This window comes from Patagioenas fasciata, chromosome 12 (assembly GCF_037038585.1).
Source record: "Patagioenas fasciata isolate bPatFas1 chromosome 12, bPatFas1.hap1, whole genome shotgun sequence".
Lineage (NCBI taxonomy): Eukaryota > Metazoa > Chordata > Aves > Columbiformes > Columbidae > Patagioenas > Patagioenas fasciata.
The window spans coordinates 19,481,277-19,504,868 of record NC_092531.1 but is presented as its reverse complement, the minus strand read 5'-3'; the positions used below and the strand labels follow the sequence as shown (position 1 = coordinate 19,504,868).

Genomic DNA, 23,592 nt, shown 5'->3' with positions numbered 1-23,592 from the left:
TGCCTTTACATGAGTTGTCAACTCTTATTTTGGATCTCTAGCCTTGTGCCTTCTTCATCAGGCTTCCTCCTCCACCTGGGTGTGACAGATGAGGACGGTGGGAGGAGCACCTGCAGCAAGGAAAGCACCTGGCAGGCATCAAGTCACTTAACAAGAAACTATGAAGGGCACAAGTGGGGTAATCACTGCAAGTGGTACAAGGTGGTGGGGAGGTGCCTCATTAGCAAAATGAGCTTGATGAGATCAAAGGAGCTTGATGCTTTTGACAACGATGGATCTTCAGGAGCTTCCTAGAGACAGGTAAGGTTAAAAAGAGGAGCTTAGAGGGTTTTTTTCTGGGTACCTAGAAGGTGTTTTGTTTTTATCTCTAAGTGAAGTGGTGATGGTGTCAGAAAGTGTGTGTGTTTGCTGCTTGCACCTGTCTCAGAGCACCTTCTGCTTGAAAAATCCAGCTTTGATGCTGGCAATGGGTGAGCGTTCAGTGACTCCCAGTGTTAGCAGTGTGGGATGTGGGGAGCTGATGGGAGACCTGTCTTTTGGTTTGAATTCCCCAAGGAGCGTGTCAGTACTTTCTTCAAGACTCCCAAAGCTTAAAATACCTGGAGATGAAGTGGCCGAGAGCAGTAATGGCAACTTAGAGAGGGAGCACAGGGTGTATAGGACCAGGGATCCAATGCAGTCGTAGGGCTGTGCCATTTTCTTGCGGGTTTATAGCTAGCAGAGCAGGGAATTGATACATCTTGAGCGCCATGTTCTGTATTTGACATCTAACATGGGTTTTTTGAGCCATCTTGTGTGTGTGTATTCTTGCAAAAGGCCCTTGCCTATTTGCTTTTGCGCTAATGAGATATTCTCACTTACTGCTTTGTTACGCCAGCTCCAATTTCCAACTCTTTGACATGAGCAACCATTTTTCTTTGAAAGGCTGAGATCGCATGGCAGGATTATAAATTTACTCCTGAAATGTTCCATTAATAAATAATAAAGTGTTTATAAATATGCAAAATAGATTATTAGTCAATTCTACAAAATCTTGGCTACAGGAGCATAAAAGTGTGCCCTGAAGCTTGTATATCTATTATATAAAAAAAGGAAGAAACTAAAAAGAAATTCAGATTCCCTTTTTCACTTCCAAGCAGCAAATGCTGAATAATTTACTTCTCATAGTGATTATGTTAAAAGCAAATCATTTGTTTCCTTGAACAGTAACAAACAATGTGCTGCAAATACGTGATTTTAAAAATATTACATATACACAAAGGGACGGAGTAAGTGGTTCATTTGAACAGCTCATTAAATAGCAACTCTTCTGCAAAAACTTCCCTCTGTCTCTATCCTGAGTGGTAGTATTGTCTTATTTAAGCTTAGCAAGCTTCAGGAATGCTAATTCTGCTTAAATAGACCTGACTCTTAACTACGGCAGCTCAGACTGGAGCCTTGAATTAAGTCACCTTGAAGTTTGATTGTTACCAAGTGGTGCTGGCGAGGGGGGATCTGTGCCCACGCAAGAGAAGTGAACGTGCCTGGGTGACTCGGGGACACGCTCATTGCCGCGCACAGACCACGGCCGATGTCACCTCCAAGGGTTTTGATTTATGGTGCCACACAGTCTCTGCATCCCACACCTGCAAACTCCGTACCTGAGCCTTGGGTGGTTTTAGGGACAGGGTTAGAGCTGGAGCGTCAAATGCTTGACCTGTGCCAGGGGATAGATATTCATTGCTGCTTATTCCTCCATCGCTGTAGCTTTATCTAATCTGTAACAGCAGGTAACCAACAACAATTGGGGATGGGAGCAAGATAACTGGGAAGGTGATGGCAGAAATATCAGAGGAAGCTGACTAGTGCTTGCTTCTGGGCTTTGGTAGCTTTGCTTCACTATCAACAAGAGGAATTCTTTCAACACAACAAAAAAAAATTATCAGATCAAGGAAAGGAAATAGTAGAAGCTGCCCAAATAGATTATTTTTCTGTTTACCTGAGAAACATCTTGATGCCACTGGGATCTGTACTGTGGGAGTGCTTGTGCAGGGAGAGGGACAGAGCTGAGTAATTTCTGATGCTGTCCAAAAGGTGCTGCTGAGACAACTCTGCTGACAGCCAGGCAGAAATGAAGTGGGAAAATGTCAAATGTTCTTGACCTGAGCTTAAACCTTTATGAATTGAAGGCAGGAGGAGAGAGAAGTGTCTGTAAAGATGAGCTTCTCTTCAGCTAAATATATTTGTATCAGGGCAGAGGCAGCCTGGAAACTCATGGTGGGTGCTGGAAACAACTGAGGGAGGAGGCAGAGGTTTTAGAAGTGATGCCTCAAGGAACTGATGGTGATTTGAAGCATTTATTTTTGCTCAGCAGCAGTGCAGTGATTATCCTGGGCTGGCATCAGAGCTGATGAGGACTGGCCACACCAACCTAGGCCCCCTTGTATCTCCTCTAACAGACTCATGGCAGCAAAAATACTTGTTACCTGGTGAGAAAAACACCCCTGAAACTCCCAGCTGAGGTTTTACTGTGAGCAGAGCCAGCAAGTTTGGCTTCTGTGACCCTATAGCCCAGAGCAGGTTGTTCTCCTGCCTGTAAGTGGGAATGCTGCCGGTTATTTCACTGGCTTGTGGACTCGGCAGAGGAGCCCCCAGGAGCACTCTGTGCTGCACAAGGCAGGTCAGACAAGACAGCCAAACTGGCTCATTTGGGTTTTGGAACTGGTAAAAGTCCCAAGCAAGTACCTGTTGCTAAGCCAGAATGATAACATGTACATTGAATTAAATTTTCTAGAAAGAGACAGTATAAGAAGCCCAGAGGAACCGGGAAGAACTTTAAGTAGATGACATGTGCTACCCTTCAAGTGAATCTATCTGGCTGAAGTAGTGCAGTAGGCTATCTAAGCTTTATCCATCATCATCTCTCAAAGCAACTGTCCCCCATCTGCACAGCACAGAGCTGGAACCCTGGCCAGGGAGTTGCAGACATCCCCCATGTCATGATTCAGAAAGGGCCAAACTGGCCCTCACCCCTCCTGCCCAGAGCCCCAGCTGCAATCATCATCTTCAAGCTCTAGCTTTTCAACTCTTGCCTCTTAGCTAATAATTTACACCACATTTTTGGTCATTTGCTCATCTTCCATTTGAGATCTCATCGGAGAGGTAAATACACCCAGAGATTGCAGCTGCTGCCTTCCCATTACATGGAAAATCCCCTTTGCAGCCGATGCTCAGGGGTACTTGTCCTATTTAGCCACAGCCTAGGGTTAGGCTGGGGCTCACCTTGATGTGTCTTGAACTTACCACACAAACCAGCTCTGCTGCACAACAGCTGGCTCATGCCTGAAGCCTAATAGCATTTTGTTGAGTATTTTGAATTAGATCAAGCTTTATTTTACTGGCAGGACATAATTTAAAAAGCACTGGCTGGACAGCAGCTGCCTTTTGTCTGCAGCACCACATTACTCTTAGACTTACTGAAGAGATGAAGACATCAAGGCAGGATCATTGGTACGTGGGAGAGGAGGGAGGCAGAGCTGATTCATGCAGGGGGTAAAGGATCAGGCTGTCCTGTAGCTGTTGCAGGGTCTCAGAGCATCTGCACTCCATGGAAAAATAGTGTAAGAGGAAAACAGACTTCAGAGTACTGCTAAAACACCCGCAACAACAAATAAGCAAGCCTCAGATTGTCCTGACCCTTATCTCTAGCACTTCAGCCTCTCACCATGCCCTGAAAGCCACATGGCAAAGCTGCTTCAGAGACAGAGAACTTGGTCAAGCAAGACTAAAGTGGAAGGACCCAGATCTGCTTAATGGCTGCGATGTGACCTGGGTGCCCCAGGGACGGGATGCAGTTTGGTTCACCCCATAGGTCTGCAGTTTGTGGGCTCCAAGGTACCGACCTGGTTGTAACCAAAGATTTTGTAATTAAACATATTACTCTTCTGTGCTGCTAAAAGCAGTTTCTCTCCTTGCTGTGCTTGGGTTCATGGCCACAGGACAATGGGATTTGCACTGCAGAGATGTGTAACCCTATAAGGAGGCATCACACAAAGCTCTCGAACTCACCAAACTTCACCAAGCAACAGCCCTTTTCCAATTTGCCCCCTAAACGTAACACACAACACAAAGCAGGAGTCCAAGAACATGTTTAATGATGGAAGTCTGTACTGAAACATGAGAAGCCCATTCAAACTCATAATTTTTTCCTAAAAAGAAGCTTTGGTCACAATGACTAATTCTCTTAAACATTTCTAAACAAAGTTCAAGCAACTGCACAAAACAAAACGCATGGTCCTGATAGCTCCTCACACACAAACTGCAGCAGCAGAAACTCTTCTAGCAGAAGGAAAAAAAACCCTTAATGAAAACCAGTAGCCTGTCACCCTGCAGAGATTGCAGCGCATACAGTGAATTAGAGAGAACAGTTACAGATAAAATGTTCAAATGCACTAGAGCTTGTGTGTTCCAGCTCTATTAGTGCTTGTAGACTTCTACAAGTCAGTTGGGGCTTAGGATGTGCATTAGGGTGGCACAAGTTAGTGTGCAAATAAGTGTTTGCAGTTAACTCCTCATCTTCCGGGGGGGGAGAAATACAAAATTATCTGTGTTCTTCTGACTTACTTCTGCAGGCAAGCACAGCACACCAACTTCTGGCCTCTCAAATGCAGTCCCTGGTGACAGGGCTGTGGTTGGAGCAGAGATGCTGCCATTCTGCGCAGGGTTTTTCCTCCACAGCACAGCATGCACAAACAGGAAAGCCTCTAATTCACTTGCTTGGTTTGACTCTGAGACTAGTTGGTTGATTTTGCAAGCAGTGAGCTACAGGCAGACATCTGTAATAACATTGTCTTTTCATTTTCTGTAACGAAAAAAATATGTCTTTAAAAATGCTCCTAAACAAAGCAAGTTTGACTATGCAACACAAAATAGCAGCAGGTACTAAAACACTACAGTCACAAGCAGATTAAATCTGCGGTGTAAGATACACAGAGCATTAAGGTAAAACATTCATGTAGTGGTTAATGGCTATTTCTTCTCCAATGAACTCTTAGAACTACCTGAACCAAACAGTCCATATTATTAAAACTGTTTTAAACTAATTCCTACCATTAAAAAAATATTCATATATATACTATTAGATGAGTCACGTCAAGTGCTCTTAAAATCTTAACTAAATATAGATATAGAATATTTAACCAGACACTTTAAATCACATACAGCAACTTTTGTAGAGGTAAACATTGCCTCACATTTGCAACAGCAACTGAGTATCAAACAAAGCATTCAGATTATTTTCATGACCATGAGCAACTGGTGAGGTTGGCCTTTTATTTCCACCAAGCAGCTGCTGCTTCCCTATAAGCACTTTTTAGCTTATGGCACAGCGTTTGGGACCTCCCCAAGGAATCAGAGCATCCCAGTGGCTGTTGGGCACCTCTGTCTTCAGCATCTTAAATACCTGGTCCCTGTTTATCATTGATATTTAGTCATATTATGGAAATAGTGTGATCTTTTAGTCACAAACATAGAAAGCGCATGGCCTTTGCCAGTCTAACTCAGCAAGCAACCTGAAGTTGGTGGAAAAACTCCTGATTTCAAGAACTCACCCCTGGAAAAGAGAAGTGCCCTGTATGCACCTTTACCTCTCATCTCTCTCCTACATAACTTGGTCTCTCCTTTCTTTCGTGCACAGAGGTTTCAGCCCCTCTCCACCACTCCTCCAGCGTGCCTGATGCCCAGATTAATGAGTTCAGCAGAAGAGCGGACATGACCGTGTTGCCATGGTGTCTGCTCAGACATGGCAGTCACCTCGCTCCTTCACCTTCTGCAGATACAACATCAGCTTTTAACCTCTCCTCTCAGCATCGCCACTTGTGTCTTCAAAAGAACTTGGTCTGCCTAAGAAGTTCAATTCTCTGTCTTCAAAGCACTTTAGTCCTGAAGCAACACAATATTTTGTTCAGAGTCATTCAGCTTAAATCTGAAGCCTGTTTTACCCAGGCAGGGAAAGAGTCCCAGATCTCATCTCAACACACAGGACCGTTTAACCTGCTGGTCCCTGCAATTCCCACCAGCCAGGACACAACCTCAACCCCATCCTCACCTCGCAGCTGAGACATTAAATATTGCTTAGTAACAGTAATATGGAATGACTCAAATTCATTCCATGAATGAAAATAACATAGCATTTTTATATTGCCTTGATGACTAATAGTAACACACCAGTCTGCTGTGGGATTTTCTCCAGCCAGCCTGAGTGGGCTGTTTGCAAAGCCACTGCTGAAAACTGAAAGCAAGCTGTGTTATGGGAGTTTCTTTGAAGAAAGCACAAGGCTGCTGGAAAGAGAGACAAAAAATTTCCACTTCACCTCCTTTTACCAACTGCAGGGCCCAAGGGAACCGTGCAGAGCTGGTGGACGTTGTGGTATCATGACAAAGCAGTTCAGTGTTCTCAGCAAGCCTCAAATCCCAATTGGCCTTCAAAAAAAAAAGCCCCAAACTGGCAGCTTGTTGCAAAGATGGTGCTTTGCCAGATACGCCGCAGCCCCCTTGAGGGGTTGTAGCTGCAGGAGGCTGGAAAAGGGTCAAGCAAACAGTGGGGCAATCCTGAAACAAATGGATAACGTGCATTCCGCAAGAAAAGCAAGGTTCCAGCCAGCTTAAAAACCCAAAATAAAAGGTGTTAAGGGGTGCAGTAAACAGAGAATAAACATGTCAAAGAGAAGCCTGAACTGCATTTGTGGTTACTTTAAAGGAAAACCACAAAGCAAAGAAAGGAAACCAGTTTGGTTTGCCCTTTCTAACGACGGCCTGGAAAGCGTTCATGCTTGCGGTCTCCTAAACCCAATCCATCCAGACACAGCAATCTAATTCTCATAGCGTCAACCCACAGCTCTGACCTCTGCAGCACAAAGCACAGCAGGGAGCCATGGTTAGAAATGCATCCTTGAGTTAAAGGGGATTTGTCAAGCAGGCAGCAGGGGAAAACTTCCAGTTTGATACACATAAAGATCACTTACATGAAGCTTCCATGAAAAGTAAGAGGTGTTCTTTCTGCAATCTAATCATTCCACATAAGGACTTATTTTGCTTTGAAAAAAGGTAATATAGATGAATTGTAGACAAGTTACATTAAGCACAGGACAGTACAAAACACTGTTTTCACACCCTGTGGAAGGACAGAAAATTACAAAAATATATCTTCTTTAATCCAAGACTGTGGTAGTTTAGGGCATGCCCAATTCTTCCTATTTCCCTGTGGTCTCATTTATTGAAGTTGGTCTGACCAGAGCTCTCGGGGACAATGAGAATGTTATCATGAAAGCTTAGTGCAATTGTTTTAAACAAAAAATCAGTAGCAAGTCAAGAAAATGTTTTACATGAGTCAACCTCTCAACCACTCCCCCCAAAAATCCTACACTAAACATACAATGTGGCATTTCAGCATGGTTTACACATTTTTACCGCTTAAAGTCATAAATCACTTCTGTAAGGCCCAGAAACATAAACTTCTTGATTTTTTTTTTTAACCATGATCTGTTTAACAACGACCAAAGTTTAACAGTGACTAAGGTACGAATTAGGATTTTAGAAAATAAGTCCTTGGGGCAGCTTGGTTCAATCTTCCTTTTCTTCTTCCTTCTGCAAAACTTATTTAGACCATAATGAGCTGCAAGTCAGTACACAGGGCTGCATCTTGTCAGGCTTTAGTGACACCGCAGCCTTCCTAAAGCAAAAGAGTTGAGTTTGCAAAGAGGAACCCTGGTCATTCCAAACCAGAAGTCTGGAAACCAGGAACTGAACAGTGACGTTTTGGCCAGAAGATCCATAGCCTGCTGTACAAACAGCACCTTGAGGAGGCGAGGCTTGGTTTGGTTGTAACGCTGCAGAGATGAAAGCCTCCCCTTTCACAGTTACGGCTTCAGCAGGTCCCTCGACAGCAGAACGACATCTTGCAGGGCACCAATGTTCCATGGAGCTGCTTTACCTGGAAGGTAGGAAGAATTAGTACAGCCATAGAATTGCAATCAAATAGCTCACAGGTAGAGATGAGAACCCCTGCACAAAGTGGGGGAGAGGACGAGGCGGGGAGGGGAAATCACAAAGAAAAGGCAGCATTATTTACTGTAATTGCCATCAGTTCCCCCCAGCACTTGATTTCCATGGTGACACTGGACACTGATATGTTAACACTGTGCCAGGAGAAGCCAGACCAAGTGAAGGAAAAAGCAGAGTTATCGCAGACAAATCCCAGACGCTGAGAGATGCTGCGACCAGCCGCTGTGCAGAGCAGAGAAAGGAGCGTGCACACGGGGTTGCTATTTCACTGCACGGGAAAGAGTCTTGGACCTCGCAGCTCCTTTCTCACCAGTGCAGCCCCTTACTAACCATCACACGTGGACTTGCTCCTTGCTATGGATTCTCCTCCTGACACCCTGCTGCTTTAACTGCCTCGGGGTTCCAAAAAAATAATCTTAATAGGAACTTGTTACGCTCATGAAGGAGGCGAGAGCCCTCCTGTAGGACTGCACCGCCAGTGTCTCATCGACCCAACAGGCAGCAGAACGTGGTGAGCTCTCTAACAACTGTCACAGTCACACGAGGAAAGAACCTGGCCTTCAAAAAACAAACAATAACTGCTTTTTGACCATCTCTTTCCTCCCCTTCTGTGGACCATGGGAAATCCTTAACTGCAGAACCAAAGCTTTGGCAATTTATTGTGTTTACAGTAAGCAGCTGTGTTAGTGACTCGCACTCCTGCAGATGAGGATAAATGATACCTTTCCATTTATATGTAACTTCTGCCTGCTGGAAGAAAGAAAACATAAGCTGCTACAAACCCTAGCACAATTCACCTAGCATCATCCAGAACAGCCTGTGGCTTTTGCTGGTAAAAAATCCATTAAAGCCGCTCCCTTGCTGTAACAAGCAGACAATCCCTTGCTCCATTCAGCACCGCACATACTATCAGGATCTGGAAAGGACATATTCAAAGAAAAGAGAAGACACTGATAGTATAACTCTCGTATTTTACAGGGACTCCCAAAAGACTTGAGCACATCAAAGGCTGAACCTTGTAACTGTGATGAAGATGTTTTCACACACTTCAATGCTATCAGTGCCTGAAAAGCGGGATGAACCCGGAATCCAGCCTTCACACGTGGTGTGTCTTTCCTCTAAAATATCCTGCAAGCTCTCAAATGCCCTTTAGTCCCATGATGGTGGAGTTCCTGTCCTTCTCCCTCTGCCTGCCACCGCTCCTTACACATACATCTTCCTGCTTTCAAGAGCACTTTGGAAGATGCATTCCTAAAATGCTTCTGTGTTTTGCTAGTGCTGCCGCTGTTAGAGGCAAAACCGACAATCCATGTGGAAAACAAACTGCGGAATTGCACTTAGCCAACAGGAAGGATGGAGCCTTCGATCTGCCCCAGGAAAAACTTCCAGTACTTATTTAGGAGCCTGACACCAGGGCTGGGACAATTCCAGCTCCGGTATTTAAATTCCAAGTTCTTCCCCAGCTCTGGGCTCTCACGTGGCACAAATCAACGCAGGCTGAGGCTGGGACGGTTGTGAAACCCACCCAGCTGGGCCCAGCACGAGCGGAACGCGCAGCCTCCACCAGCTGCACGTCAGCAGGGAGAGGAGACGCTGCTGGTATCTCACATTACTGACGTGCTCTCAAAACCTTTCATGTGCCAGGCGCCACTGAATTTATTCAGTACTTGTTTTCAGTTTTCTATTGAAGCTGACAAGAAATCCCCCAATGAGCTATGCTAGAGTTAATAAGCTTAATAAGCTAACAATTTTATTTACCTTTTCAGAAAGTGGTTCTTTTTGCAGCTGTTTTTATCTCTTTTATTACACAAAACAAGCAGAGTGCTCTGTGATGGGGGATGGACACTAACACCAGTTTGTCAGGGCATTTGCCTGTAACCTACTTTACCTCACTCCTCTCAAGTACCACATAGTGCCCACTTGTCTGATGTATCAATGGCTTAGCCCCATCAAGTACAAGATGATGAAACCTGCATAATTTTCCCTTCCCTTCTTGAAAAAACGTGCTCAAGGAGCAAAAAGGAGAGGGGAACCTTAAAACAGAGTTCTACTGCTAGGATGAGAAAGAGCGCACTTGGAGGATGGGATTTAGCCTTCCACTAACTCATTTTCCAAGATGGGCAGCAAGCGTAATCCCATCATAAAACACAAAAAAATACCTGACATCTGGAAAATTATGACCAATGCAGTTCATATGGTCCAAAAAATCAATTGGACAGGGATACTTTTCGACCTTCCGCAGCACAGATTGAACTGGCGATCAAGAAACAAGCACCCTTTCCACGTTCAGTTTGCTTTCATAATTTCACAACAACTCCTGCATTTCTCATCTAAATGCCTCTTTCAATACCAAATACACACGGAAAACCATCCTCCATATTAAAAAGTATGGTTTCCATGAAGCTTTTCAAGGAGGTGTTAATGTCTAAGTGATTTGGCATCTTTGCTCTGTGACAATCTTTGATTTACACTCTCAGATTCTCGTCATGCAGAAATGGTGCTTGCAGGATTAGAGAAGCCATTGACAGAACTGCTTCCCTGCGACTGAAATGAGATCGCAAAGAGGGTATCTAATCCGGCACACACACGGTTCTGCATTTGTGAGAGCCAGGCAGTGGGTGGCTTTTGCATCCACAGAAAGGACTATGTTTGGTTAAGATTTTGAAGTGGTCTCATTAGTCTGCTTTATGGGAAGAAGTTGGTTATTTCTCATTGCTTGGCTGCCCATGGGAAGTGGGGGGTGGGATCTACCGGGAGCCCAAAACCCTAAAGTCTCCTGAAAAAAGAAAAAAGAAATAATAATAACCTTCATCCAACAGACCAATTTACACTGTCTGCTGTTCTTTGATGCCTCATGTAAGACTGGAAACAAATGCACACAAGGACAAGCATTAAAGGAAAGAAAATTAACTGCATGAGAACAATTGCAGAGGTATTTGTTGCTTCTCCCCTGTTGCTGCTAGACACCAACTGCCTTAATTAGAGTGCTGTTTGCATTACATGGGGGAGACAGCATAGAATCTCAATTATTCCTCCAAACACAGAGGCAAGTGCCAATATGGATCTTTCAATTATGGGAGGGGACCTCAAACTAACCAACCTAGAGCTTCCCCACGTCAGCCCCAGCAAAGACACCACAAACCCAAAACAAGACTCTATTTGTGACCTGCATATCAAAGCAGGTTAATACTGGGCTAATGTACTTAGTATTAGGCAGTACCTAATGTCATGGGACTCCAGGCCAGCTCTTCAGATGTTTTCCTACTGCCATGCTGGTGGTAACTCTGGAGATCTCAAAGCATATGATCTTCTTACAGTACATAAGTAACACGTGGACTGACTAATGCTTATAGTTCATCACAACCAACATGTCCCTACTGCGCTGCTCTTTGGAAAACTGGTTCCCTTTTCACTCTGTTCCCACATTTTGTCAGACACCTACATTTTTAAAATATTTTGGTGCCTTTCTAGTGGAAAGCACAGAGCAAACACCATGGCAAATCACAACTTTATGGGGAATGGACTATTTTCCCCAGAGTTTCACAGACTTTAAATAAAAAAAATGAACCGGTCAAAAGATTACACCTGATTTCATGTGATATTCAGAAGCAAGGAAGACTCTGAAAATTCTAGGTTTAAACAGCTACAGAAAACTAGTTTCTGCTGTAGATATGGCAGCACGTTAGTTACATGACTGAACAATGGGCAGTCCAGCCCACAGGCATATCTTTCAGGAGCAGCATGTAAGATGATCTCTCCCTCTAAACTGATGTAGTTCTGTTTGAGCTAAAAACCTATCTCTGAAGCAGCAAGGTCTTCAGAAAATGTGGAACTTAATATCAGTTGCACAGTGGCAGACAGGAGGAATTCCCACAGCTGAAAAGAGGGCTGGCTGGCCAAGAACCAAAAACCCCTCCGGTCCCTGAACAGAGCATCACACAAGGTGAAGAGCCATTTGTACTGCTAAAGAACCCAGGAAGACCAAATTACTTTTGTGAAAGCATCAGCACAGCGTGTGCTCCAGGGACGCACCGTCAGATAACACGACCACAGCTCTCATGAGTCAGATGGTTTCCAGCGAGCTCTGTTCTTCATTCATCTAGTGTTATACTACTAGACATCTTATCCTGAAGCACTGCCATGATTGAGAACCCTCTGTTCTCAGCCTTTGGAAAAGCCCTCTGATCTTGCTACCAAAAGTTCACAGAGAAAGTACTAAGTTAAGAGGGACAAGAGACAGTGGCTGTTAAAGTTGGCCATGGCAAGACAGATCTCTGCACTCCAGGTTTAACAAAGCTCAGTCCCAAAGTAAAAACTGCACAAGCTGAAATTATTAGACCAAACACAGGGCAGCTACAGAGAATGGAAACAGTCAGGCAAGGACTGATAGAAGTCTCCTAATTCAAGAAATAATTATTTACACAAAAAGGTGCAACTCCCACCCTTTCTTGTTTCATATCGAGAAATAACACAGTTATTTTCAAAACTACCAGCAGGGTATGTGGTGCTATGTGTTTTAGATGATGGCATGCATGTGCTTGGAAAGGGAGAACAGCGCATTTGCTCTAAAGTTAGGAGATGGGCAACATGAGTAGAGTTTGTAAAATCTCCAGTTAGGAGTTATCAAGATCTGTGTTTTTATAATTAGGAGAGCTTATTTCAGCCAAAGTGACACTGATTTTAGAGTAGGCCTTATTTGGATGAGAATGCAACTCGAATGCTCTGGATGGCTTGATGCAAATAAAAATAAGAGATGCAGATACCGATGCCATAAATCAATGCGCGGCATCTTTATGTGCTGAGTGGTTGCTATAAATCTCACACCCAGAATAGGCACCAAAAGTTTTGAGTTGTCACACCGCTTCTATCTCAAAAAGACAAACATATTTAAAGAAAGTTTGTTGCTAAGGGATAACCACCGACAACATCAGCGAGGGACCACAGTCCTCTCTTTGTCACACAACAGCATGAGAGCACCCTGGTATAAACCCAAAGGTTGGTGGAGATTCACTGTTGTTTCCCTCCCAGGCTCAGGGCAAAAGCAGTGCTTGGGAAAGCAGCTCCTGACCTACAACGCTCCATCCAGTGCGTGTGTAGACATGAAAAGCGCACAGGAACGACTGCCAACAGCTGCCCGAGAGGGGAAGTTCAGTTTGTTAAACCTTGTAAGATATTTGGGGCACATGTTTCCAGTTGTGCTGCTCTGCAGAGGAAAGAGGAGGGCAGACAGCCTAGGGTAGCAACGTGGTTAATACAAGAGCGGGAGAGTATGGAGCAACGTGTGCTGCGAACAGGCAGAGGGGCTGTAAAGGAGAGCGATAATACTTGGGCAAGGTGAGACTGTCACTGCCTCATCTCTGCTGAGCTGGCCCAGCAGAGAAGAAAAGAGCTGTCTTCACTAATAAGAGCTCAGTGAGCAAGTCTAACCAGATAGGCTCGCAGCAGTACCTGTATTTCACATCAAACACTGTTGAGTCTTCATCCTCATCGTCTTCTTCGTTCAGAGGAGCCATTTCTACTCGCTCGGCTGGAGTGGTGATTATGTCGTACTTCCTGGTCTTCTTAATCCTCTTGCCAGACCTGAAGCACAGAGGCAGGGAGGGACACATCATTTTTATACAGAATTCCTTGGATACGCTGAATCCATTACCACCAACACTGAATCACTGCCCTGTTTGATTCGGACCTCCCCAGACACGAAGGCTGCGTCCCCAGCCTGTGTCCCCTCCCGCTGCCTTTCCAAGGCCACCGTTTGTGCCCGTCAGTGTAAAGCACGGTTTTTCGTCAACTGCAATCCAGATCATCGTCAGCCTTTTGGTCACTGATGAACCAGAAACCCGCTGGCATCCAGGGCAGGCATATGAGCGCAGCAGCCTCTGCGTCCTCCTGCTGCCACGCTCAATAAGCGAGACGTGGGCTTAATCAGCAGAAGCAGCCAATGGTTGGTTTAGTGAATGTGTTTAGATGAGAAAGCCCAGGTTAAGCCCTGCTGAGACAAGGGAATGTTCTAGGGAGGAAGTATAAGAAGCAAAGGGATGGTGATGTCTGGGTACAAAACAACCTGCTCTCTTTTAATGCTACCAGGCCAAGCTCAGGCCAACAACCTTGAGCCTAGTCTGAGAAGTTTCATGCTCCGTGCTGTGCAATTGCTATGAAAAATAATCAACTATCACTTGAAGCTAACTGTACCTACCACCTCGCCTCCTACAGACACCAGCCTTACTTCCCTTTTCAGACAGAGATGCTCAAGCGCCTGCGTGTCGCATGGTTTTGAGAGACCTATTTTCTAACACTTGCTTTTACTTCCAATTAACAAACACTTGGTGTACCACTTTTCAACTAATTCTCTGCCTGTGGCTTGAATTGTGCAGGTTCTTTTTACTTCACCTACTCCTTTCATGCATATTAGGAGGGTCACACTGCTCATGCATTAATCCAGCTTTGTGATTATACAATAACAAAGGTGCTGATGCGTACGTCTAGCCTTTGGGGAGAAAAGTGGATATTTTGGGCAGAATTTTCCCCTCCACCTCTTATGAAACAAAACTGGCAGCTCCCGAGCATGAGAAGGGAGCTGGTGCCGGCACAAGCAAGCAGCCCCTAATTTTTGGTAATGACAGCTATCGCTCCGAGCAGACGCTGCATCATGAACACACGTTCACCATGAACAAGTCTTGCCCTGGCATGTCCTGCAAGATATGCTGCATTCAACACTGACATTTTTGCAACAAGAACAGACGCCTTTTGCAGAGATACACAGCAGCAAGAAGCAAGGTGTGAGCATTACACAGAGACTGGGACTCAAACCCTGCGTTTGCGTCTCCACCACAACAGCCCCTTCTAGGTTTAAAGAAAAGGCAATTTAAATTGCTGAACAGCTCTGATGTGGAAATCTCAGTGCCTCTGCCTAGCACAGCTTTCGGGCAGTAGTCCAGGGCTGAACAAATAGGTCCCAGCCCTTGGGATGGAGCAGTTTGCATTTCCTCTCTGTTCTGAAGGCTCAGGTCGCATCAGAAGCAAGAACAAAGTCGTCTCCTGTCGCCTACTCTTTATAGCAATCTGTGCCGCTGTGTCACGTAGAGCACGGGCTGGCTTGTTCTATTACTCCTGTTGTTGAAACAAGCAATTTTATATCCAATATAGGAGGACTCTTAACCCAAACACTTGTAAATCCTTTTGAAAACACTTCCCTGTATTATTCTGCTTCTCAGCCAGGACCCAGCAGCAAAGTGATGGAGGGAGGTCTCATCTTACAAGTAATGTATTGCTTTTACAAAAAAAATTTACTCATGCTGTGAAGCCTAAACATAGACCAAAACTAACCTGTGTCTGCCTGTCAGAACAAACTAAGCACAGCCTTATATGTACAGTCCACAGGGTGTTCCATAGGTTCAGTCATTTAAGACCTTACCTGCGTATCAGGTCCACTCTATCGAGAGACATTCTCCCTCACTCCCTCCCATTAGAAAACATAACTTATTCTACAGAGTTCATCTTGAAACAGTTAATATTAGAGTGTTTGAAGCAATTAACTGCAGAATAAATATTTTTAGAAATGGAGAACTAGAACCCTTTAGCCTCCAGCCATTAATTAGCCTATTTGGACTAGACTTTAAAGAGGACCTGGAGCAGAACTCACTGCATGGTCATCTATTAATCCTCCCCAACCCTCACTTAACCACTGCACTCATTTAGAAAAGGGAGGCAGCCCGGTGTGCTGCTGTTTTTTGGCTAAGTTGCTACAGTCACTTGTTTGCCATTGGCAGGGCAACAGCGTCTTTCCTTGCTTCTTATTCCTCTATTAATTCTACACCAGATTACCTAGCTAATTTGTCATTAATCTGCACTTTTCAGTGGTCCATCTTCTCACAGTTGCTCATGTGAATGACTCCCCTAGGTCTCATAAACACTAGAAGAATTACTCAACCTAACTTTAAAAGAAAGCCTTGGGAGTGCCCCTGCATGCACACAAAATAAGCCTGCCCGTCAGGAAACCATTGCACATTAAAACTCCTGAACCTCAGTAGGATCCCTGTAATCATCAGCAGCCACAACACAAAAGGAAAAAGACTTTATCCAGCGGGAGTCACCAGGCAGCATCTTTTGTTTGCAGACAGATAGCAGAGTCAGCAGAGTAGCACAGGGCAGGAACTACAAGACAAATGTTTCATGAACTTTGGAGACCTCCTGGATGGGATCAGGACACATTAGTGCTCATGGACAAAGAGAGGATCTCATTTCCAGCCACATTCACTTTGTGTGGGTTTTTTTTAAAGCAAACTAGAAGTGTGCTGGGAGCTGTGGTGAGAGTATGCCTCTTGCACAACAAGCTGAAATGCTCCCCAAGCAGTTTACCCAGGGTAGAAGCAGTACTGGCTATTTCAGCACAGAAAACTGTTTTCCACTGCATAAAAAAAATGAAAATCACATCACTTCTGTCTGACTTCAGCCACCCCCTGTAATTAGAAGGGGATGCTACAGGTCTGGCACTGAACCATCACAAAGAGGAAAACAAAAAGTTAACTGCAGACAGGGATATTAACCTTTCGCTTTACACCCAGTGCTGCTCCCACCAAAACCAACTCACTGGTGTTAACAGAAGGCAGGTGTAACAAGCACTGTGCTTAATTGAGAAAAGATGAAGAAAAATTCATTGGGCATGGGAGCGTGTTTCCAGTTCCTCCTGAGCTCTGCAGGCTCAGAAACATTCGCACACTGGTACTACCCTTAGGCTCCAATACCTCTGCCACCGTGTGCCACACCAGGGCCTGGTCCATCAGAAATCAGATCTTCTCCCTCCACCACACTGCACGGGGAGGGACAACATAGAGAGTGGGGCTGGAGCAGAACGCTGACTTTGTGTCTCTCTATTTTGACCAGGGGCTATTTTGATCAAGCACTAGTCACATGCAGCATTTCATCCTCCTTTCTGAGGAATCATGTGGCAAAGTAAATATTATTTACGCCTCTAATCTATTTTAGTCAACAACCCTGATATTCAAAGATAATGCTTTTCTTGACCCAGAGAGAGGTATCTGCATTTCTGATCTGGCATTAATGCTTCCTGAAAAGAGATGCAGGGGGAGGGGACCATCCCCTGGAAAAAGAGAAAAATCAAAAAAGCTCTACCCCTTTTTAGCAAAGTGCTTATTGAAGTCTAATTAAGCTACATATAACCTTCCTCGTAGAACTGCAGCAATGTTATATTGGGAATGGAATTGGGACCAGTTTATTTGCTATTAACGGGCTCCCTTAGCAGTTAAAAAAAAATTATGGAAATATAAACCTGCGGAAACTCCAGGCTTATTACCAGCTGATGAATTAGATCAGCGATATTTCATTACTGTTGCTCTGTCTGGGTATCTCTGCTCTCTGGGTGATGCTGTATACAAGAAAGTCAAACCACTAAGCTAAGCCCTCACATGTTTTCTGTATATATTCATTTTGCTGTAACAAACTGAAGGTGCTGTCTTTTCTAACACTCAAGTCCTTAAGATGGAATATACACCACCGCAAAGGGCAGAAGTTTCCCCTTGTTTAACTGCGCTGCTAATAGAAGGGATGGATCAGAGACTGCTACTGGGAATAACTTCAAGAGGACCTAAATGGGATATTGCTGTGGTTCAATGAAGCAGTGATGTCTGTAAGCAATTAAAATATAGCCACTCACATCTGCTGGTCAGTACCAGTGCCAGCACGCACTTCCAAACATCTGAGCACAGTCACACCAATATTGTCTGAGATGCGCTTGCGAAGTATCCCTGTTTTATAGGGCAGAGCTATAGAGACTTTTATGATATATCCAAAATCTCCAAGGCAGTGAATCCTACAACAAAGACTGGCATCCATCCTCTGTTGTGACTGTTCCCCTGAGAGCTGTAAAGAGCCCAAGACAGTTTGAGACAGCAATCCCCTCTCCCTCCCTTCTGCCAGTTTGCTGCCACACTCACATCAAGACAATCCAGTATTCCCAAAGACAGGACCTCTGAGACCCAGGACAAGTGTCCCATTTGTCATTCTCTGTGGCCATAACTAAACCACAGGCAGTTTAAACAAAGCTTTCAACATGGGTCACAAATATATGTTTTGAGGTTGATTTTTTTTGTTGGGGTTTTTTCCTTCTCCATTTAAGGTCATTTTAATAGCGATCTTTTCTGTTCCTGGCAGAGGTCTTGTCTTTGCTGGAGTAGTCTAACTAGTTATAATACAATTAATTTTAAATCAGTCAGACTCTGTGGGGTTAAGCCTTGGATGGCCCAGAGCAATTGCACAGCTCATAGAACAAAGGGTCTTGTATCCTATGATCATATGCTTGAACCTCCCTCCACAATCTCAGTAATTTATACCAGTTTTGCAATTACTGGAAAACTAACCTTAAAGTGGTATTTGAGGAAGAAATAAACAGCAAAAAACAATACGGAAAATAAATATAACAAGAAAGAAATTATTGAAATTATTACAGAATTATTTTTTCTTATTAAATTATTATTATTAAAAAATTATTTCTTTATTTAACAATAAAGAAAACAACAAGCAACATAACAAAGCAATGAGTTAAGAAATAGGCAGGTAGCTTCTCTCAAAAAATCTAGATAAATAATAGCAGCCTTTTCCAGCCTGGGTTCTGTTCATTCAAGGACAGGTCAAGACATGTAGCTCACACTTAATGCACTCAATTTTCTGCAACTAAAGCTTTGGGTTGCTGTCAGCTGGTCCATTTGAGCAGAAGTAACTTACCCAGTTTCCCTAGAAGGTAGATGGCCACAGCTGAAAAATTACGTTTCATGGGAGCTGAATCCAAGAATTGTATTGAAATGTAACTGAAATTAACCGAGCTGCACCAGGAGAGGGGAATAGGGCAGAATATGGGGGCAAAAAGGCAAAATCAAAAACACAGATCAAAGAGTGAATTCAGCCGCATGAACTGTCCATAAACTGTTGCAAGACACTATGCTTCTTGGTAATGCAACTTACATGACTATTTGATTGAGAATAACATGAAATTGGGTCTGCTGTGGAAATGGTTTTGTTTTGGGACCATGCAGTGCCCAGGGGTATCGGAAAGAAAGCAAGCCCAGAACTGGGCTTGCAAAAAAAATCACTATAGCAAATTAGGCCTTGCCGCACACAGCCAAGGAGCAGAGTCTTGGCTGGCCTTCCTGGACCCGAGTAGCCACCGAGAGAAAGGGAATTCAGATCACTTTGGGCAATACCACATTCTGAATCACAGGACCATCAGATGGATTCAGAGCATAATATTTCCAAAAGGAATGTAGAGGAATCTCTGAGGGTTGTCTTAAAAACAGAGGTGGTAAGCTGGAGAAATACATCGTCGTTTGGAGAAAAAACAAAACAAAACAAAATACATATATATAAAAATAGATTCAAAGGAGATGTATTAAAGAAAAAGTACAAAAAAAAAAAATCCAGTGCCTGTTACAAGAATATCTGGCCAATCATTACTTCATTTCATCTCTACAACCCATAGCTAAAAGGATAATTTACTTCCAGCAACCCAGAGCAATTTCACAGTAAAGGTTTAATCAAAGATTGGATTCCAGCAAAATCTCTTTCATAGGAATCCATGACACTTCAGAACAAAAAAAAAATGCAATGTTTTTTACTAAGTATGAACAAAGCTCTTATTCTGATGGAAAAAAAAAGCTTTACATTTACTGAGGGTAAATCCCTTATCTCTTCTGCAACAGAATCTCCTCCAATCTATGTTGTCAGCTACAAGTGTGACACCGTACAAACATACCTGTTGCTATTCTTGTCTCATTTGCAACTGGGATAACTGTTTACTAACAAGTGCTCTGTCAGATAAAGAAAAATGCTTCATTTCCTATTTTCTTTACAGGTTCTATTATAGATATAGGAGAGATCTCAGAAGTATTTTTTTTTTCACATGTCTTTAACACTACATTAACTCTGACCAGGTGTATAACAACTCTGGCATGGTAGAATTAATCTACCATTGGCAAGGTGACTTTAACCTGGACCTGGTTTTGCTGATTATGGTACAGGGAAAGGTCTTTAAAGGCTGTTGGTTTGCTTTCTTTGGCTAGAAACGTTCAGCCTAGTGTCAGGCCTCCCTGACACAAGGCCTCACTTTGTACCCAAAAGAAACTGAGGCAGAGGAAATAAACTCTCCAAGATCAGAGAGAACTAGCCACAGAAACTTAAGCTTTTCGTTCTGCACTTAGAGACTTTTTAACTTTAGCTCATAAACCTATTCAGTTAAATATCAATTTCTTTAAAAAATATAAATTCTTATCACTTGGGTCTTTATGACCATACTTCACAGTATTACCACTGTGATCACTGCCCTTCCTGCACGGAATTAATTCAGAAGGAGGAGGAGCAGAGCATTCAGCTTCAGCCATCCTGGAAATACAAAGGAGGTGCCTGAAGACAGAACAAGGAAGAATTTGCCAGCTCCACCTGTCCAACTGCTTGTCACCTGAGCGGTGGCACACACCTCCTCCCTGCCACTCCACTCTTCGCTCCGGGCTCTTTCCCCCAACCTAAAAGTCAGATGATTGTTAACTACTTAGAGTTTGCAATATTCCCTGACATATTTATTATTTGTAGACTGCACAAGGCAGGGGCAGCCTCCAGTGTACCACAGGGACTCTCACCACTGCTCTGAGATAAGTGCTAATTAACACTAACAGTGCCAAACGGCACTGTAATATTTACTTTGCTTCTGCTCTGGCAACAAGCCAAGACTGGCTTTCTAAAGGGATCCGGTTTAATGTGCTTGTGTCCCTTGCAGTGGGAGATGATATGTGAGTTTCAAGGGCTGCCTGTGCCAGCACCAAGCCACTTCAGCAGCGTGAAGGGCAGCGAATGAACTGTCCCGCGCTGGTTACACCGAACTAAACGGACAAGATAGAAGCACCAAGCAGATGCAAACCTCTGCCCAGCTTCCCACTGCTCACCAGCACTTCTCCCAGCTCCATAAGCAACATTTTCTTCCTTTCGGTGCTGGGAACACAAGCTTGCATCCATCAGCAATCTATCCAACCAAAACATCGGGGAGTTTGGTTATACAGCACTGAGCAGGGTTCCAGTCAAATCAGGACTGTGGTCTAAAACAGCCTCTACTTGTGGTTATGGTGGACCTGCTCATGCCTATCTGCTTAGACTTGATTAAAAAAGATTTGTCTTCTATACTCTGGATGCGTTACTACAACGAGAGTACCCGTATTACCCTGTGGGTGAACATGACGCACATGGCTGAGGTAGGACTGGAGCTCTGGAGATCAAGCAGGACCACCCAGAGCCGGTTCTGCAGCTGGGCTTTGAGCATCTCCATGGATGGAGACCCCACAACCCGGGGCAGGTCACCTACCCCAGAAACCCACCATCCTCACAGTGAAAAATCAAACCATGTATTTTGCACATTTAGATGGAACTTCCCGTGTTTTGTTTTGTGCCTGCTCTGGTCCCAGCCCCTCATACCCCACACCTGAAAAAAGCCACTTGAAACCTAACTCCCGCTCCATTTTTTCTGCAGAAGTGGAGGAATATGCGGATTTGTGAGGCCGGCGGTGCCCCTGTGGCTCCCCAGGAGTTTCATGAGGCATCTACACACGCTCGAAGCCAGGCTTTAAAAGAATATCAGTAAGAGGCGAGGGGCTCGGTGCTGCCTGAGCCTCCCGCCGCTCCGGGAAGGCGCCGCGAGGTCGCGGGCTTAACGCCTCCCGCCTGCCCCGGCCGGAGCCCGCCCGACCCCGGCCTGCCCCCACCTCCCCGGCCGGGGACGACGGCAGCCCCGAGGCCCCTCCGCCGGCACCTGCCGGGGCGGGCGCGGCCCGGCCGGGCCTTACCTGAAGACGCGCAGCAGAAGGCAGGCGATGAGCGCGGCCGTGAGGGCGCAGGCCCCGATGACGGCGGCCTTCAGCGCCGACAGGTCGCGGAGCAGCGCGGGCAGCGGGCTGAGCTGGGCCCCGCTATGGTTGCCGGGCGCCGCGGCCGGTTCGGCGGGCAGGCGGCTGCCGTTCACCGCCGCGGCCGGCCCCGATGCCGGCTCCTGGCTGCCGTGCGCGCCGGGCGCGGCCGGGAGCAGCGCCGGCAGCAGCAGGCAGGCCCCGAGCAGCAGCAGCGGGGCGGCGGAGTGCATCCTGCCCGGCTCCGGCCGCCGTGCCGAGCCCCGGAAGGCAGCGCCGGCCGGCCCGGCCCGCCTCCCCGAGAGGCGCCGCCTCCCGCGGCCCCGCTGCCCGGGGCAGGGCCGGCCGGTGCGGGGGAGGCCGGGACCGCGGCCTCCAGCGCCTCCTCCCGCCGCCCCCCGGCTCCTCGGGGCTCCGCCGGGGCCAGCGCCGCTTCCGCGCCGGTAACGGCCGCTGTTAATTACAACACGCGACATGTGCCCAGATGCGGAGCGATCACCGGGATCAAACTGAGAACGACGCGGTGCAGACCTCCCTGTGCTGCGGGTTCGGCACGGCGGAGCTTAAACTCAAGAGTTTCTAGATAAATTTACTGTTTTTTTCGTTTTCCACTGGTCACCTCGGCTTGGCTTCCAGTTGAAGTTTATTTACCAATATTTCACATCTTTAAAATTGTTAAAATCATGACCACGGTTCTGCAAACCATCCCAGGTGTGCCGAGCATGTGAATAGTGCCATCAGCTAAGCCAGGCGGGGAGGAAAAGCAGGGGAGCGGGGGACCTTTGCTACGATACCGCTAAGATGTAATTTAGTTTTGCTCTCCATGTTTTGTATTATCATGAGCTTCACTGCCACAAAATAATTGTGCTTGGGGAGAGGGGCACGTTGCCTCCAAAATGAAGTGAAATGGTGAACGGCGGAAAGAAGAGCAAGGTGATTTCCTTCCTATTAAATTCTATACTTCAGGGTTGGCATGGCAGGGTGTCATCTATATGAATGTGTCACTAAAGCACGAAAAAGACTGCAGAGTGGTATTCCTGCTGCCACTGTCCCGTAGGAAAGGTGGCAGTGAAATAACGCGTAGTTCATCCACTTTCCCCACCAATGGCGATGCCGTATCCAGCGCCACCCACTCGGTAATAAAAGCATCCTGTGTTTTTTTGCAGGAAGTTATTTGGGATGAGGAAATTTCGACGTGGACAATGTGCAGAAGGCCCCCTAGACTGAATTGGTCATTGTTCCAGCTTTGTTTCATTGCTCACTTTTGTCTAGTTTCCCAGTTTCCAACATAGGGCCCCAGTTTATTTCTCTTCAGGGAAAAGAAAAAAAGAAAATCCAGCTGGGCAGGAGGTCAAGTTGGTGATGCGGACTCTTATCCCAAACATTGGTGTGAGCGCTGCTCACATGATTTATTATTTGTAAACACTGACCCTGCTGTGGGCCCTGCCTGTTCTCAGATGTTTGCCAGCTGCTGCTCAGCCTCTATCAGATTCCCCTTGTTCGCACCCCGCCATTCCTCTTGCAGTGCCGTGCTGCTCTGTGAGACAAAACTAGAAGCATAGGGGCTTCCAAAGCGAGAACCACCTCCAAGAGGCCACAAGTCCAAATCCACACCTACCATTTGCCTTGTCTGTGTGAAATCAGAGCTCCACGGTCC

At 45.4% G+C, this 23,592-nt stretch overlaps 1 protein-coding gene across 1 annotated transcript; it reads right to left on the bottom strand.

Moving 5' to 3' along the window:
• Window positions 1-4,111: 4,111 nt before the first annotated feature.
• On the bottom strand, window positions 4,112-22,426 carry FAM174B (family with sequence similarity 174 member B). Its single transcript, XM_065847404.2, has 3 exons — window positions 21,876-22,426; window positions 13,489-13,620; window positions 4,112-7,969 (listed from the first exon to the last, which is right to left on the bottom strand). Exons 1-3 carry the CDS (start codon window positions 22,409-22,411, stop codon window positions 7,966-7,968), a joined length of 672 nt encoding a protein of 223 aa, XP_065703476.1. The 5' UTR covers window positions 22,412-22,426; the 3' UTR covers window positions 4,112-7,965.
• Between the last annotated feature and the right edge of the window lie 1,166 nt (window positions 22,427-23,592).

Excerpts from the sequence above, each read along its gene's own strand:
- FAM174B (XM_065847404.2), bottom strand. The coding sequence starts at position 22,411 with ATGTCGCGTGTTGTAATTAACAGCGGCCGTTACCGGCGCGGAAGCGGC. Across the intron at positions 13,621-21,875 it reads CTTCTGCTGCGCGTCTTCAG|GTCTGGCAAGAGGATTAAGA; the intron begins GTAAGGCCCGGC and ends TCTGTGCTTCAG.